The 15682-nt window shown below is 40.5% G+C and overlaps 1 protein-coding gene across 3 annotated transcripts in view; it reads right to left on the reverse strand.

Moving 5' to 3' along the window:
• The window catches only part of LOC122809683 (zinc finger protein 2 homolog), a 350734-nt gene that overhangs the window by 65266 nt on the left and 269786 nt on the right, over positions 1-15682 (reverse strand). For all 3 annotated transcript variants that reach the window (XM_044081358.1, XM_044081359.1, XM_044081360.1), the window contains one exon: positions 8908-9024. In XM_044081358.1, coding sequence (XP_043937293.1) covers positions 8908-9024 — 117 coding nt within the window. The remainder of the gene's footprint in view (positions 1-8907; positions 9025-15682) is intronic.

The following is a 15682-nucleotide window of genomic DNA, read 5'->3' on the forward strand; positions in this document are numbered from 1 at the left end:
CAACAAGTCTTGTTGATGTCACAGACCAGGCTGAGGCCACGCATGAGAGTTACTCGAGTGGAGTTTGACTTACGGATATGCAACAGTCCCATCAAGGTGGGGTCCATGATCGCCTTGTATGCCAGACAGAGGTCACCTCTGAGGAGTCTGTATAAAACTGAGTAGAAGGATAGGGCAGTGGTTCCCAAACTTTTTAGATTCTTGGCTCCCTTGCTGAATCCAGGTTTTCTCAAAGCGCCTCCCACCACCGCTGCGTGCATAAAGTGCATATTTCAGTTATTTATTTGACATTTGTTTAATGAGGCTGCCCGAATGGACTAGGAGGCATAGGGAGAAAAGGTCAAAAGTACAATAAAAAGATAACTACCAAAAAAACGTGTACATTCTGCATAACACTGATCTACTACGGTTGAGAGGTAGCAAACCTAATGGCAACCTTATTAACTTTAGGTTTATAAGAGCAATATTTAAAATCTGTCACTATTATTTTGCTCTGTCCACTGTCAACTGCATAGATTTTTGCAGAATGTACAGATTTTTACCTCATATTTTTGGCCTTTTTCTCATAAAATTGTTGTTTTCTGGCAAATCACTGGCAGATCACTGAGGTTGAAGTCAGAAAATAATGACAGGCAGTTGAGTTTCATACTTCATACCCTTCAGAAAATTCAGGCTAATGCAAAACCTGCATTTCTATCAACTTTCTAAGTTTGTGAGAGCAGTACTTAAAAGTGTCCCTATTTTGTGCCTTTGTACCCCCACCATTTTTGGCTTTGTCCAGATTTCTTGACCTAAGAGGGTGAGAGGTATGTGTCCAGTGGTATGATTCAGACTTTCACAGACCTCATTGCTGCTGCTGCCAGGGATCACTCTCATTCTTCACCCCCCCATGACACACACATACACACACACGCGCGCGCACAGTCTCTTTTGCATTTATGCACGCATTGTCTCACAAACATCACTCTCACTATTTTCTGATCTCACTCACAGTCATAGTCACTCCCTCATTCATACCTGCATTCACTCACACATCACTCTTACTCTCCCAATCACACACACACACACACACACACACACACACACACACAGTCAATTTCTCATTCATTCCTGCATTCACTCACACATCGCTCTCTCTCTCCCGATCAAACACACACACAGTCACTTTCTCATTCATACCTGCATTCACTCACACCTCACTCTCTCCCAATCAAACACACACACAGTCACTTCCTCATTCATACCTGCATTCATTCACACATCGCTCTCACTGTCTGTCACACCCACACACCCACTTAAGCATTCATTCATACATTGCTCTCACTCTCCCGATCTCACACACACATGCCACACACCCACTTATGCATTCATTCATACATCCTTCTTACTCTTCCGATCTCACACATACACACACAGCCACTTCCTCATTCATACCTGCATTCAATCACACACACACACACACACACACACACACACACACACACACACACACACACACACACACACACACACACACACTTCTTCATTAATTCCTGCATTCATTCACACAGCGCTCTCACTCTCCCGATCTCACACACACACACACACACACACACACAGCCACTTCTTCATTCATTCCTGCATTCACTCACACATTGCTCTCAAGCTCTCTCTCACACATACACACAGACTCTTTTGCTTTCATGCATGCATTCACTCACACACGCAGACAGACACAAGCACACACTCATACAGGCATTCACTTACCTGACGGCCCGGTTCCAAGTGCTCCATGACCCGGTACTGGTCCACGGCCTGGTGGTTGGGGACCGCTGCTATACTTGATGCCAGTTCTGCTAAAAAGCTACAGTGTAGGTCTAGACTTAGTTTGCCGCAAACTAATAAGCTTAGCTGCAAAATAAACCGCAAACTGTTCGCAGTTTATTTTTCAGCTAAGCTTATTAGTTTGCGATGCCCCTGTGAGGAAGCCTCGGCTCTGCAGGGCGCAGCGGCGCACACTTTGGGAACCCCTGGGATAGGGCTTTTAGCCTGTGTATGGTAGATATTTGAGGCCCTGGATTCTCCTGGTGAGAAACCTCTGTGGTCTCTCCAGCTGCTGCATGTGCTTTGCGAGGTAAATGCTGAAAGGTGAATTGTATTTAATAACGGGCCTTATATGGGAAGAATACAGGGATGTTATGACCTCCTTGTCTCTGGATGAGATACCCTTACTTATGAGGTGGGCCATGTAGAAGGCTTGGCGCACCATGGAAGCAACATGCTGGTCAAAAGTTTCCGGCTGCTATCAACCTGGGTGCCCAAATCCCCCACAACTACTTGAGTGCTTAGGATGTTATTATTAATGTGATAATTTGTGGGGACATCACTCTCCCCAAAGGGGATGATGATGCATTTTTTGGTATTCAGCTTGCGGCCATGTTTCTTGCACCAGTCATTTGTCTGAGTGAGACCCTCTTGGAGGATTTCCACATCACTAGGGGAATTGATGACAGCACCCAGCTTGCAGTCATCTGCAAACTTGGTCAGCCAAAGCCCACTGGTTTTGGCCTGCACCTCAGAAAAGTATATTCCATATAATAGAGGCCCCAGACCGAACCCTGGGGTATGCCACTTGTTATGGGTTTACTGCTAGAGGTGGCGTCCCTAATTTTGACTACATGGGTTCTTTCAGTGAGCCAGTTTGCTACCCATCCGGTAACATATGGATTGATACCTAGTTGAGCGAGTTTATCTGTTATGCCCGAGTGAGGATTAGTGTCAAAGGCTTTGGCCAGGTCAAGGTAAGCGGTGTGCACCGTTTTCCCCTCGTCCATGGCTTTGGTGACTGTCTCAAAGAAGTCGACCAAATTTAGCAGACATGACCTCCAGCTGACAAAGCCAAACTGTGTGGGATCAAGTGTTTGGAGATGCCAATGTCCTTGTAAATGAGATCCATGATAATCTGTCCCATGGCCTTGCAGATCAGGCTAGGTAGGCTGAAGGGTCTATAATTTCCTGGGTTGGTGGACTCTCCCTTTGTGCAAAGGGATGACAATGGCTGTCCTCCACTCAGCTGGGACGAAGCCAGTACTGAGACTTTGGTTGAATAGGGTGCCTAATGGTGCTGCAAGTTCCTACCTGAGTTCATTTAAGATGCAGCCTGGGATGTTATCAGGTCCCACTGAGGCTGCAATTATTTGCCTTTGAGAGAGCAGTGATTACCTCTTCCCTAGATATAAGGGGAAGGGGGTAAGTACTGGGGATGTCCAGATTTATTATTGGGGGGGACAGAGGGGTAAAGTTTTCGCTGAATCTGTCAGCCAGCAAGTTTGCTACATCTATGGCATTTGTATATGTGGTGTTTTTGACCACCATTTCTGAACAGATATGGGTGCTTCCTTTGAAGTTGTGGACATATGTGAAGAAGGCCTTATGATTGTCTCTAGTAGATGTGGCCAATTTGGACTCGAAATATGCTTTGGAGGATTTCACTAGTGCTCTTATTTGCTTGTTCAGGCTAAGGAGACATTCTTTCCAATTTGGCACCTGCGCCTTCTTGGTCTTGGACAGCTATTTTTTCTTTTGTTATAGAGTTTATTTATTGCAGATGTCCACCAGACAGGTTTACCCCTCCTTGCAAAGGATGACTTAGTCCTGTCAGGTATTCCTGATTCCATGCTATATAAATCCTTGTATAGTGCTCTGGTGTAGTTTTGGATATTGGTGCCAGTTCCTACAGAGGGGGAGGGAGCTGTTAAGCTGTTTATACTATCCCTCAGTAGGCCGTAATCAGCTTTGGAGAAGTTTTTATGTCTGATCCTAGCTACAGGGGGGTTGGGGAGATGGTCACATCGAAAGAGACCGCTTTGTGGTCAGATTTTACCAGGGAGGATAATACTATAGGGATGCTGCAGTGGTTACTCATGTTGGTTAATACCAAGTCCAAGATATTATCACCCCTTGTGGGGGTATCAACTAGCTGTTCCAAGGCATTTGCATTGACAAAAATCAAGGAATCTCTGGGCATTTGTGTTCTGGCATGAGTAGTTCTTCTAGTCTATGTTTGAGAAGTTAAAGTCACCCAGGATCAGGGTAAAGGGTTGAGTACGGATAGATTCGAACAGGTCCAAATAAATGGATTGGGCATCTTGAGTCAGATCTGGGGGCCGGTAGCTAACTATGATTTGAATAGGGGTCTTGTCAATGGTTAACTACACCTAGAGTTTCTTCTGTGTGTCATACTGTTTGACCAGCCTGAAGGTGTGTATGTCTTTAATGTATATTGAAACTCCACCTCCTTTGGCTTTACTGCCCACAGTTTGGGGTCTGAATGTATGATAGGATGAGTAACCAGGTAAGGCTGGGGTGCTCTCAGCAGCCTTGAACCAGGTCTCCATGACTGCACAGATGTCAGCATCATCCAGGGTTAAGGAATGCTTGCAATGAGTGCAGTTTCATGTTTAGACTCCTAGTGTTTAGCAGCATGATCTTTAATTTGTGTTTTGTTAAAATTTTTATGTTGGTAGTTTTAACCTCATCACTTTTCCTAAAAAAGGAACTATAGGGGAGCCAAGAGACTTTGCCAGAAGCCTAAAGCCCAGGTGAGACAGATGCAGGCCATCTCTGGCAAAGCATCATGGTCTGCTGATCATATCTTCCCAGGCTGTCAAGTACTGGATCTCCCTGGAATGACACCAGAAACTAAGCCAATTGTTGAAGTCAATCATTTTCTGTTTGTATCAGGGCATCATTCTGGGTGATGGCAGAATGCTGCAAGGCTAGGGACATACCTGCCTGGGACACAAAATCAGCGAGCTCAATCATGTCTCTCTTCATACAGTGCAGAGAGGTACATCTCAAGTCATTCACGTCAGCATGGACTATGACAGTCATAACACTACCTGTTGTTGAGATACTTGAGTGCGTGTGTGATATGGCATATTCTGGCACCTGACAGACAACTAACTGTGACTTTCTCCTTATCCAGCCTGGTGAGAGGCACATCTGTGTGTTTCACAATGGAGTCTCCTATGAATAATATGTTGGGTTTACGGTGAATCCTTAGTGGTTGTGAGGCACAGGTGTGTGGACTATGCGTGATATGTGGTGTGGAGGGCTGTGGAGATCACGTGTGTTTTTTCCTCGGAGTTCTCCTTTCTTTGGGTATGTTTATATGGAGGACCTCCGCATATGTATGTGTGTGTTGTGGTTGTGTAGGTGTGGGTGGTGTTTAAGGTGTAGTAATTGTGTTGACAACCTTTCAGTGCCAGATATACAGGCTTGAGGGGGAGAAAGCTTGGACTCTAGGTTCCTAATGTAATTGCATCTCTCACAGATTGTGTTTCTAGGTGGTGGTAGTAGATGGTTGTCCGTATACATGAGGCAGTAGCTACACAGTCTCAGGATGACCACATCAACCAGACTGGCAAGAGAATCTGTAGGAAATTGTCCATCCATATTTGTCAGAATCTGAGGGAGAAAGGCCAGGGAGAGCTAAGGTGTGGGCCTAAAGCCCAAGTGCTTAAACTAAAACTAAGAGCTTAGAATAACACTTAAGAATAACATTTAGCAATTTAGACAGGCTATAAATAAGCAGTAATAAATGCAACAGGAAAGATGCAGTTGAACACTTTAGAAAATAAGCAGAAAGTAGCAGGAAAAAGCAAAGCAAGATGAAGTAACAGAATAGTAGGAAGAAACAAATTAGAAAAATATAAGCAGCTGAATAAAGTGTTTATATATATATATATATATATATATATATATATATATATATATATATATATATATATATATATATATATACATATATACATATATACACATACATAACATACATACATATATAAGGGAGAGAGCAGGAACAGAAGATAATTCAAAGTTAAGGGACTAAGGGGTTTGACCTTCCCAAATGATCTCTGTATTAGGTAGAATGAGCTAAAGAGATGGGACAGTGTCCCAGATCAAATTTACAGTAGGGGGTGGGAAACTGCAAAAGCCACCAACTTTAACAACACAACAGGAAGAGCGTGGGGGGGGGGGGAGTTTCAGAACAGATCAGAAAACAAAGCCAGTAAATATATAAATAATTCAGTCAAGCAAAAATTAAGATAGTGCAGAACTCTGAACAGTTAAAAAGTGCCAAAAAATATACTTATCAGCGTTATATTTCCAGATTGAGAAGCATTCTTCAGTCAGAAAACAAGGTGATTCTAGCAATGGTATGCTGGAATTTCAAACAGGGACTATTTTTATATCGGCAAGCCTTGAAACAATCAGATAACACAAAAGCGGTTAGACCAGTTTTACCAACATTAAGAACACCATAAAGGGGATATGACAAATATGCTCTACACAGACATTTAAACACAATGTGTTCATTAAAAAAATAAATTTTATAGAGTGAAGAAGGTGCCACAGCCAAAGTAATAAAAGGGGAGTGGTGGGAGCCAAAACTTCAAGCCAGAAAATTATACTAGCAAATAATGAGTATGATTATTTTATTTTATATTACAACATTTCTATTGCAGTCATACTGAATTTAAATGGCATTTTTAGCTTAATGTTTAAGGTCAGGTATTTATTATACACATTTTTTTTATTAATGAAGTACTGAACATGTGACCAAATAAATGTTTTTAAGAATGTGCAACTACTTGTCTTTTAGTTTTCATCAGGTTTGTGATCATAAGCAAGTGAAAATACTTTTTATTTGTATTTTAGTGAATTTCTCTAGTTTGTGGTTAGTACCATTTTACATACAGCATGTGCAAGAAAATCAGTCTTCCTCATTTTCCAACAAGAACTTAAGGCATAGCTAGAATGGGTTTAGAATGTATACATCTTTTGTTCTATAAATTTGTCGTCTCGATGCAGCAGAAACTGCCGTTTATGCCCTTACTTAATTTTAAATGTCAGAAATCATTCCTGATCCTCCCCAACCTAATCTAATCTGTCTCCTCCTACCCCAACTGTCAGTAAACAGACTAGGGATCCCAATGCAGCATCACACATATTGCCATTGTGATTCTTCTGTTTTATGCCTTACCTGTCTCTGCCTTTTTGGTTGACATGAACTGGCATGAAGCCATTAAGGCTGAGATGTCGGTCAGTTAAGTGCTCTAATAATTTATTTTTATTTATTTTTTTTTTTTACCAGTATGGTCCAACTAGGTCTGAAAAAGATCCTTTTTCAATGGAGGCCCAGTAAGAGTTATACAACAAACTTAAGTTAAAGAAATGTGCAACATTACTTAAGGCATTTATACAACAATAAGATGACAGTTGAACACAATAAGTTGACAACTGTGAGAAGAGATAACAATTTACAATATACAGTTTATATGTACAGGGATAAGAATTTGCGGTATACATTTTATGTGGGTTTAACTATTTATAGTCAGCTGTAGGAGATACAGTACGGTACAGAATAAGGGAAAAGTGAGCGAGCCTGCTATTAAGATTGGATGTAAAGTGCAAAGTACTAGGTATAACTGAAATGAACCTGGGTTACGTATATGATTCAGAGAGAAGGTGGGAGACTGAAAGGAAGGAAAGATTTGTCAGGAGAAGAGAAGGGCAAGCTTAGGAAGCACCCCCCACATCACTACTGGCGCAACACCCATACTCTTCCTCAGGATGCAAAAAAATCCACTCTGCATAGTTGACACACACTCCCAACTTCAAGGAATCTGGTTTACTCCTATCTTGCCCTTCTGCAACTTCTTCCCAGAAAAGTGCTATGGACTACAGAAGCCTTAGTTCAAACATATGACACTAACTCATGCAGACAAAAACAGAGATGACTTCAGATGAAACACTTCTTGCAAAACATCAGGCTGACACATTACAAACTCTCACAACTAATATCTCCCAAACACTCTGACATGCAGCACTTCCAGTCACAATTACTAAGGACAGAAAAGGTATCAAAAGAGATTTTATAATATAGAAAATCTATTTTTCTGAATGCCAGCTTATTATCACCACCTTGCATTTGCTGGAAAGAGTGTGTGTGGGGCTGTTCTTCTCAGAGTACACATCTGACACAGATTCATGTGTTATAGACATCTTGTAGGGATGGAATGCAAATCCATTGCTAAACATTTCTGAAATGAAGCCAGCTTAGTGATCCCTCTTCTGCTACACTATCCACAAGTTATGAATTCGGGAGAGAGGAAAGGAGAAAGCATCACATAACATAAGCGTGTGAACTGGATGTTCATGGAATCAGAGCCTGCTGGTAGACCTGTGCCTGTGAAACAGAAGCTGCAGCTACTATTAGAAGAGCCAAGCATTCCCTAGCTACCTCCAACAAGGTTTCTTACAGACTGAATTCTACATGGGATTGCTTCCCAAGAGTGGGTGGCCAAGAAGCCTTTCCTGTTGCCTCTCTTCGGTGCAGTGAAATCATTGTTTGATATCCTCTCTGGAAGAGGGCATTGAAATGGCCGAAGGACTGGCAGATGTCAAAAGATCAGACAGGTCTTAAGAGGATCTAATGACTCTTCATAATCTAGGCTTCAAGTTGACTGTCTCGGGACTTTTGACATCCTCTGATACAAGCCCTCCTTTCAAGCAATGCTCCTTCCATGGTCTTCCTTTGAATTCTGTTTCTGTAAGGCAGTGTGCAGTAAGTTAATTTGTAAGTGGCAATGTTGAATCACCGGCAGCAATTAGGAACATTATGCAAAAGTCAAGGTAGAGTACATGACTGTCTCCTTATCTAGTGACTACATGGGCACTTCACTTAATTTGAAAAGCTCAGGTTTCATCTTGTCTTTCAGCATCAAGGACAGAATTGCTGCAAACTGAAAAGGAAAATGCAAGTAACAGAAAGCTCTAAAAGGGGTGGAAAAACTGAATTTGGTTCAGAAATGTCTGAAAGAAAAAGGATAACCCAGCTGGTAACATTTGCCTTCCACCTACCAGTTGGATTGTTACCAGAAGAGGCTTCTTGCAGAGTTCTCTCTTTCTTAAGGTCAGACTGCAGAGTTTCATCAATTTTCTCAGACAATAATGGACTTTTTTTTGGCACTGGAAATCCTAGAAAAACAAGGACAAAAGGATGTGCTAAGTGATTTACAAATCTACATTAAAAAACACAATGGCCCTCATTAATACAACTCCTTAAAAAGTACAACACTGACATGTTTAACTTTAAACTAAAAATGGCATTACAGCACACAGCGATAACCTCCATTAACAGTGCAGCATCTTCTTCCAGCCTTAAAAATCTAACAGCAAATGGCAGCCCTTTAACTGAGCCGTCACTACCACAACGTACTAGTACATGACACCGAACCACAGCTCATCAAGTCAGCACAGGGCCAACATCCCACTACACCTGCCAAAAAATGAAGCCCACTCTGATAAACACTGAAAGCACTTCATGCTTCTGCATTATCACTTTTACTTGGTAACAGTTTAAATGGAGGAAAATACACCACTGTCACTTTTAAAAGTAAAAGACATATGAGCGCTCAACACAGTATCTAAGAAGAGACACTGCAGTGGGTAATGGCTGGGGTTTTACACTTTGATAACTGTAAAATAAATTCTTGGGAGTCTCCAGCTTCTGTCTTTAGAGGCAGACAAATGAATCGTGCAATAACCATAATCTCTTGCTAATACCCACCTTCATACAGCACCTCCTGTACTAGGAGAGGCAAAACTCAGGCAAGGTATGAATTTTTGAACTCCTATCCAATTGTCAAAGTTTGCCTTAAAGGAAGTGAGGCTATCACTTTATTTTACATGTAACAAAAGATTATACCAGAGACAGGGAAAGTATTAAGTAATAAACATGTTACACCAGCGTGTCTTATTTATTTGTTGACGGATATTAAATTCTTGGTTTGAGTGCTTGTGGAGCTATTTGTTTTATGGAGGTGTAGCAGATGGGAGGGATCCATAACAGCACAGAATGCTAGACATAAATCACTGCAAAGGATTTTTTTTTAATTTAGAAATCTCTGCGATCTTTCTAAACTGTGTGACATATTTGGCTAGATACATATTAAAAGGAGCATTGTATTCTACAACTGATCTGTTAAGGAAAGAGTAAAGAGAAATGACAACTGATTTTGACCTGGATGACATACCTTTAGTAATTAACTGGGCAGGACAGAAGCATTTTTCTGAGTGCTGTTGCTATGTAGATATTTTTTAAGCTACTAATACCTTCAACTATATTAGTCTGGAGTAGGGTGCTATTCATATTGTAAGCTGCTGTCAAGATTTGCTTAGCAGAGCTGACAAAGCTACATTTCTTTGATTTAAGTCTGCCTCTAATACATCACTGTTCTGCATGACTATTTTATTTTTAGCCCATACAAGTTAGCAGTCACCAGCAAAAGTAGCTAGTCATACATTTGGGTTAGTGGTTTGGGGATATGAGAAACTGATGCCAAACAGAAAGGGTCCTAGTACCGAGCCCTGAGTAATGCCATTACTGAAAGTATCTGCTTTCTGAGGTGGCACCTGCTACTTTACAACATGGGTTCTATCGATCAGCCAATTTACTATCTACCTTACAATATAAGGTACACATTTAGGCCTTTAAGCTTAATTCCAGCACAGGAAATTGTGCCAAAGACCTTGCCAAATTGAGGTATACTGTATGAACTGTACATTTGCTATTTATAGCTCTGGTGACTTTTTTGACATTTGATAAATTAAGTAGACATGATCTCCTTTTGACAAAACCATACTGCTGTGGGTATAGAGAAATGCATTTTTTTTTTTGTTATCTAGTGGAGCTTGTTGGGCTGACGGTTTAATAGTTACAGGGATCTGAGGTGGAACATATCCTATGGCTATGCTTAATATGAACAGTTTTAAGAGGGGATGAGAGAAGGTGCACTTGGGACTGTTGATTAAACAGCCACATACACTGTCAGGGTCAAGAGAGATGGTATTTCTATTTTCAGACAGTGCAGTAAGGACATGTTCCATAATAACAATACTGCGAGTACTAACTCAGAATTTGTTGAACTTCAATTACTAGAATATCAACAGCATCTTTAGTCTCAAGGAAAGTAGTACCACCATGAATAAATTCAAAGTATTGCTGTTTTTTATTTTTTATTTATAACTCTTCGCTTACTGACCATCAGCCCCTTGCAATTCATGCTGCCTATTCATTCCTCAATGGGCAGGGCAAAAGCCATCACTAGCCCATTCATTCCCCTGTGAGGTGAAAACCTACCATGGGACCATCTTCCAGGCAGTCAAGAGAGTCACCCCCCAACCAACTCCTAATACCCCTCAGTAGACACCCCCATAACTTTCCTTGAGCTAAGCAGCTATGTCACAGCAGCATGTCCCTCTGGCCCAGATTCCATGATGTGTACTACCCAGAATTCCCACTGGGTGTCAGACAAGTGGCAAGCCAAGCCACTTACCTCCTCCTCTCAGGAAGTACGAGCTATATGCCACTAAATCCTATCCTCCCGTTGCACTCCCCCCAGCTCTGGCTCCTACTAATTGAACATGGTCTCACCTGGATCGCAGTCAGGGCTGCAATCCTCTGCCCCACAGAACTGTGTTTTAAGTGTTTATGATTACCCTTTGCTTTTAATGCTAATTAGAATCTATGTTTATTATCTTCCTTTAGATAACTTCAAATGTTTGCTGATCTTTTGTATTTACTGATGGCGGATTTTGATTTACTGTAGGCTTTAACCACCTCCAGCATTTTTTTCTTTCAATACATAGCTAGTATTTCACCAGGGTGGTTTATTTTTATGTTCCCCTATGTATTTGGTTATAATTGAGACTATTTGATTTATACTATTTATTAGACATGAGTAAAATTCACTGGCATGACAGCTGAATCTATATGTTGGCTGGAAATCTTGCAGCTGAAAGTTTGACAGCTCAATGTACAGTTTTAATAGGTCTGTATTTTCAAAGACTGAATTTAGAAGGTGTTCACTGTGGTGGGTTTAGGTAATCGAAAGAGAAGACTACTGGACTTGACCAAAGCTGAGAATGCAGAGGAGTAGTGCAAGTGTTATGTTTGTTGGGATGAAGTCAGCAAAGATTTTGACCCCCCCCCCAAGTAGGCTGCTTAACTACTTATACAAAGGAGTTAGCACTTATAATGTCTAGGAATCTTTGGGCATACCAGCCTTTGTGGTTAAAGTCCACTATTTAATAAATGGATTGTTGAAGTCACCCAATGAAAACAGTATTTCTATATACGGGCTGTTTAGTAAGTACATTCGGGGACATGGATAGTCCTATAGTAGGTGATAATTTGATAACCTGTCTTGTTTAGGGTAATACAAACTTCAGTAAGCTCCATTTCTGGGTCATGGTGAATATGTCTTCAGATAACTGGGTCCCTGATAAGTACTGACAATCCCCCCATTTCCAGCAAGTCTGAAAGTATGACAGGCGCTGAAATATGTAACCAATAGACTCCATCCAGAAGCCCAGAAATAACCCACCTCACCTATGTAAGAAAATGAAGATGAAACCTACTAAAAGAAGGAGTGCTGTCTTTACTCTGAAACCAAGTCTCAGTTGTAACATGCATATGGATGTATTCAAGATGCCACAGAACACCTAAACACAGCAATTTTTTGTTAAGATTTGTGGCAATAGGCAGGGGAGACTGGAAGTTACTGCAAGCCTTTATGTTACGCTGGAATGTCCAAAAGGCACCAATGGGGCAAAAAGTCCTTTGACTGGTATATGGAATACATGGAAAGAAAGGTGCATGTCATTGACGGTTGGGCTGTTAATTACCTCACTCAAAGATAATGACTCCCAACCCCCCCCCCCCCACACACACACACACACACCAGGACAGCAGCTAATTAGACAGTTGTTAAAGCCAGTTATCTTTGCTTTGTATCTGGGTACCATCCTGTGTGATTGCAGGACTCTATTCTGGAGAAACAGGAACTCATGTGGCAATTAAAGCTGAACTCTTTTAGAAAGCCCCTACTAAACACTACTGTTTCATTTAAAAGTGCACTGGGAAGAAAAAAAATTGCATTGTTTACATGACTAAGTGTATTTTTTTTTTTTTTTTTTTACAAATTTTGGTTTTCGTACTTTTTTTTAAATCATTTGACATTTATATTATATTTTGTTTATCATCATCATATATTTTTTTTTCTTTTTTGGTTCTCTTTTTCCACTTTAAAAAAATGATGATAATATAAATATACTAACTAATTATACAGTTATAGGTTTTTTTCGGTTTGTACACACAGACCTGGAGAAGCTAGAAGAACGTCTTTTCTTAACAATACAATAGGTTACTGAAAAAGAAACTGATTTTTATACAAAAATTTATATGTATATATTTATATATGAAGATTTATATATAATAATGAACTAAAAGGAATATTTCCAGCCATGTAGTATTTCCAGCCAAGTAAAAATCTGCTTTGTAAAAAAAAATCACGAAATAAGATAGGGCTATATATTTTATGACAGTACTACTAGGTAGGGCAGGACTCAAATGTCACACTGATGGGGGGGGAAGGGATGTTAACATGTGCAATAACACTTTGTTTTTTTACAAAAGCACAGTAAACATGCCTGATAAAAAAAAATATATATATATATTTAGAAGATTTTATTATTACTTTTTGACTTGACGAAGTTACGCGTTATACTTCTACTACTATTGTCTGATCTGATTAATATACAGTTGACACTAGCAAAGCAAACTCTACAACAAGTGTCAGCATGTTCTTCTAGGTTGAACACTTCAGATCTTTCATACCTACATCAGCTAACACCACGGTATAGCTGTCATACATGACAGACTGGAGGGCTCTTGTGATGTCATGGATCCTGGCACCGGAAAGGTAGTTAACACCCTGCATTTATCGAGCACTGAGTCAATAGACTAGACAATGGATTCGCCACTTACTAGGGCATTTGTACTTGGACAGCCAGACACAGTGGCAGGGGAAGTTCTGCAGTCTGATGACTCACTAAGTTATTACAGTATGGCGGGGTTGTGTTTCTGGGTTGCAGCAGAGGCTTTTTAGCCCGAATACTTGAAGGTTTAGGGAGTGGATTTATTTTTGTAACAACAACAGCACACTTTGGTTTAGTGTGGTCTTATGGAAGTATGACTGCATTTGTGTTGCTTAATGATCATCTTTGATAAGTGAACGGGAAGCCACCAGGTTATATAATTACTCCTTTCACAAATCATGTCACATTGGTCCAAGAGGGTGTTGGCTGGTATCTCTGTTGCCTTGACTCTGCGAACCCCCCACCCGCCGTGAGATCGACTAGTATTAAGCAGTTCCTATGTCGTCTCAGAATACCACAAGCGGAAGATGGCAACAGAAGGGCTACAATAGCCTGGGCGTCTGATTTTGCCAAGAATGATGCACTGAACCAATTTAATCAGCAGAGAGAGAAAATGTTAGGTAGATAAACTGTACTGTGCAAAAGATTTAGTAGGAGACATAAAAACAGTGATGCAATAACTACTCTAACCTACAGGTAATAAACTAACAATACAGTCTAATCCAGCAGTAGTTCACATGTACAGTATCAAAATTCAGCATAAAAGTATGAGGGCTGAAGAGGCAGAATAAACTAGAATGCAGTATAATCAGAGAGTAAAACAGAAGTACTGTCTAGTACAGTACATAATTATAGCAACGACAAAGCAAAACTCAAATTCAGTATAGAAACAATATCCTTCATGCCGAACACTTAGTAAAAATTACACATAGAACACTCTAGAACAGCAGGATCTGATGGAACCAATAACTTGAAGGGAGCCTGCCTCAGATGCAATGTAGTACGCACTTCAAGGATCGACTGCTACCAGTGAAATGGAAAGGTTAGCTCAGAAGCCACAAAACACACCATTCTAGAGAATCCATACACTGAGGTACCACCAAATAATTACTTCTGGTATTTATCAGACATAGTTGCCATATACTTGGATGCAGTCAGATATAGTTACTGTCAATAATTGGCCTAAGTATAAAGGAAAATGGAGTCATTAATGGCTGTTGATGTTGGTTATGAACAGTTACAGAACAGCAGGGAGGCACTGTACCAACAACAATCTGGGTAGCTCACCTGCATGCAAAAAAATTACTATAGAAAAACAGCAGCAGCACAGAAGCAGTGCAGCAGAGCTAGGGGCAATAAGGAGTTCCTGTAAGCAAACAGCGGTAGCAATGCTCAGAGCAAAGTTGCTCTACTAGTAACAGCCAAGCAAATAAGGTGAGGGAACGAAATTAATATGGAGAAAGGTAGACAACTATTATAAACACTTGAAAACAAATAATGATTATATGGTGCAACATACCCCAGTATTGTGCATAGTGAAGCAAGGTGAAATCTGGTTAGAACTAAACACAATGCATTTTCCTTTGCAGCACTTAAAAGTCATGACTAACCGGGAAAAAATGTCATTAAGCGTGGAGCAAACAGAACACCCATGACATCAGCAAAGTTCCTACTCCCACTTAAAAAAAGAAAATAAATAAAAAACAAAGAAAGCAATCATACAGACAGAACTGGATTAAATAAAAAAAATATTCCCCTGATGTCTTTGGAGTGGTAGCAAGGTCAATTCTAATTAGACCTAACCAATCCATTGTGCTGGATATTAGACCAGATTCAAGGAAATCTCAAGTGCTGCAGATAGCTGAAGATAAATAGGGGACTTCCCTGCAGTACCTCTTAAGTTTGAGCCTGCAAC

This window comes from Protopterus annectens, chromosome 8.part0 (genome assembly GCF_019279795.1).
Source record: "Protopterus annectens isolate FY-2018-M chromosome 8.part0, PAN1.0, whole genome shotgun sequence".
NCBI classification, from domain to species: Eukaryota; Metazoa; Chordata; order Ceratodontiformes; family Protopteridae; genus Protopterus; species Protopterus annectens.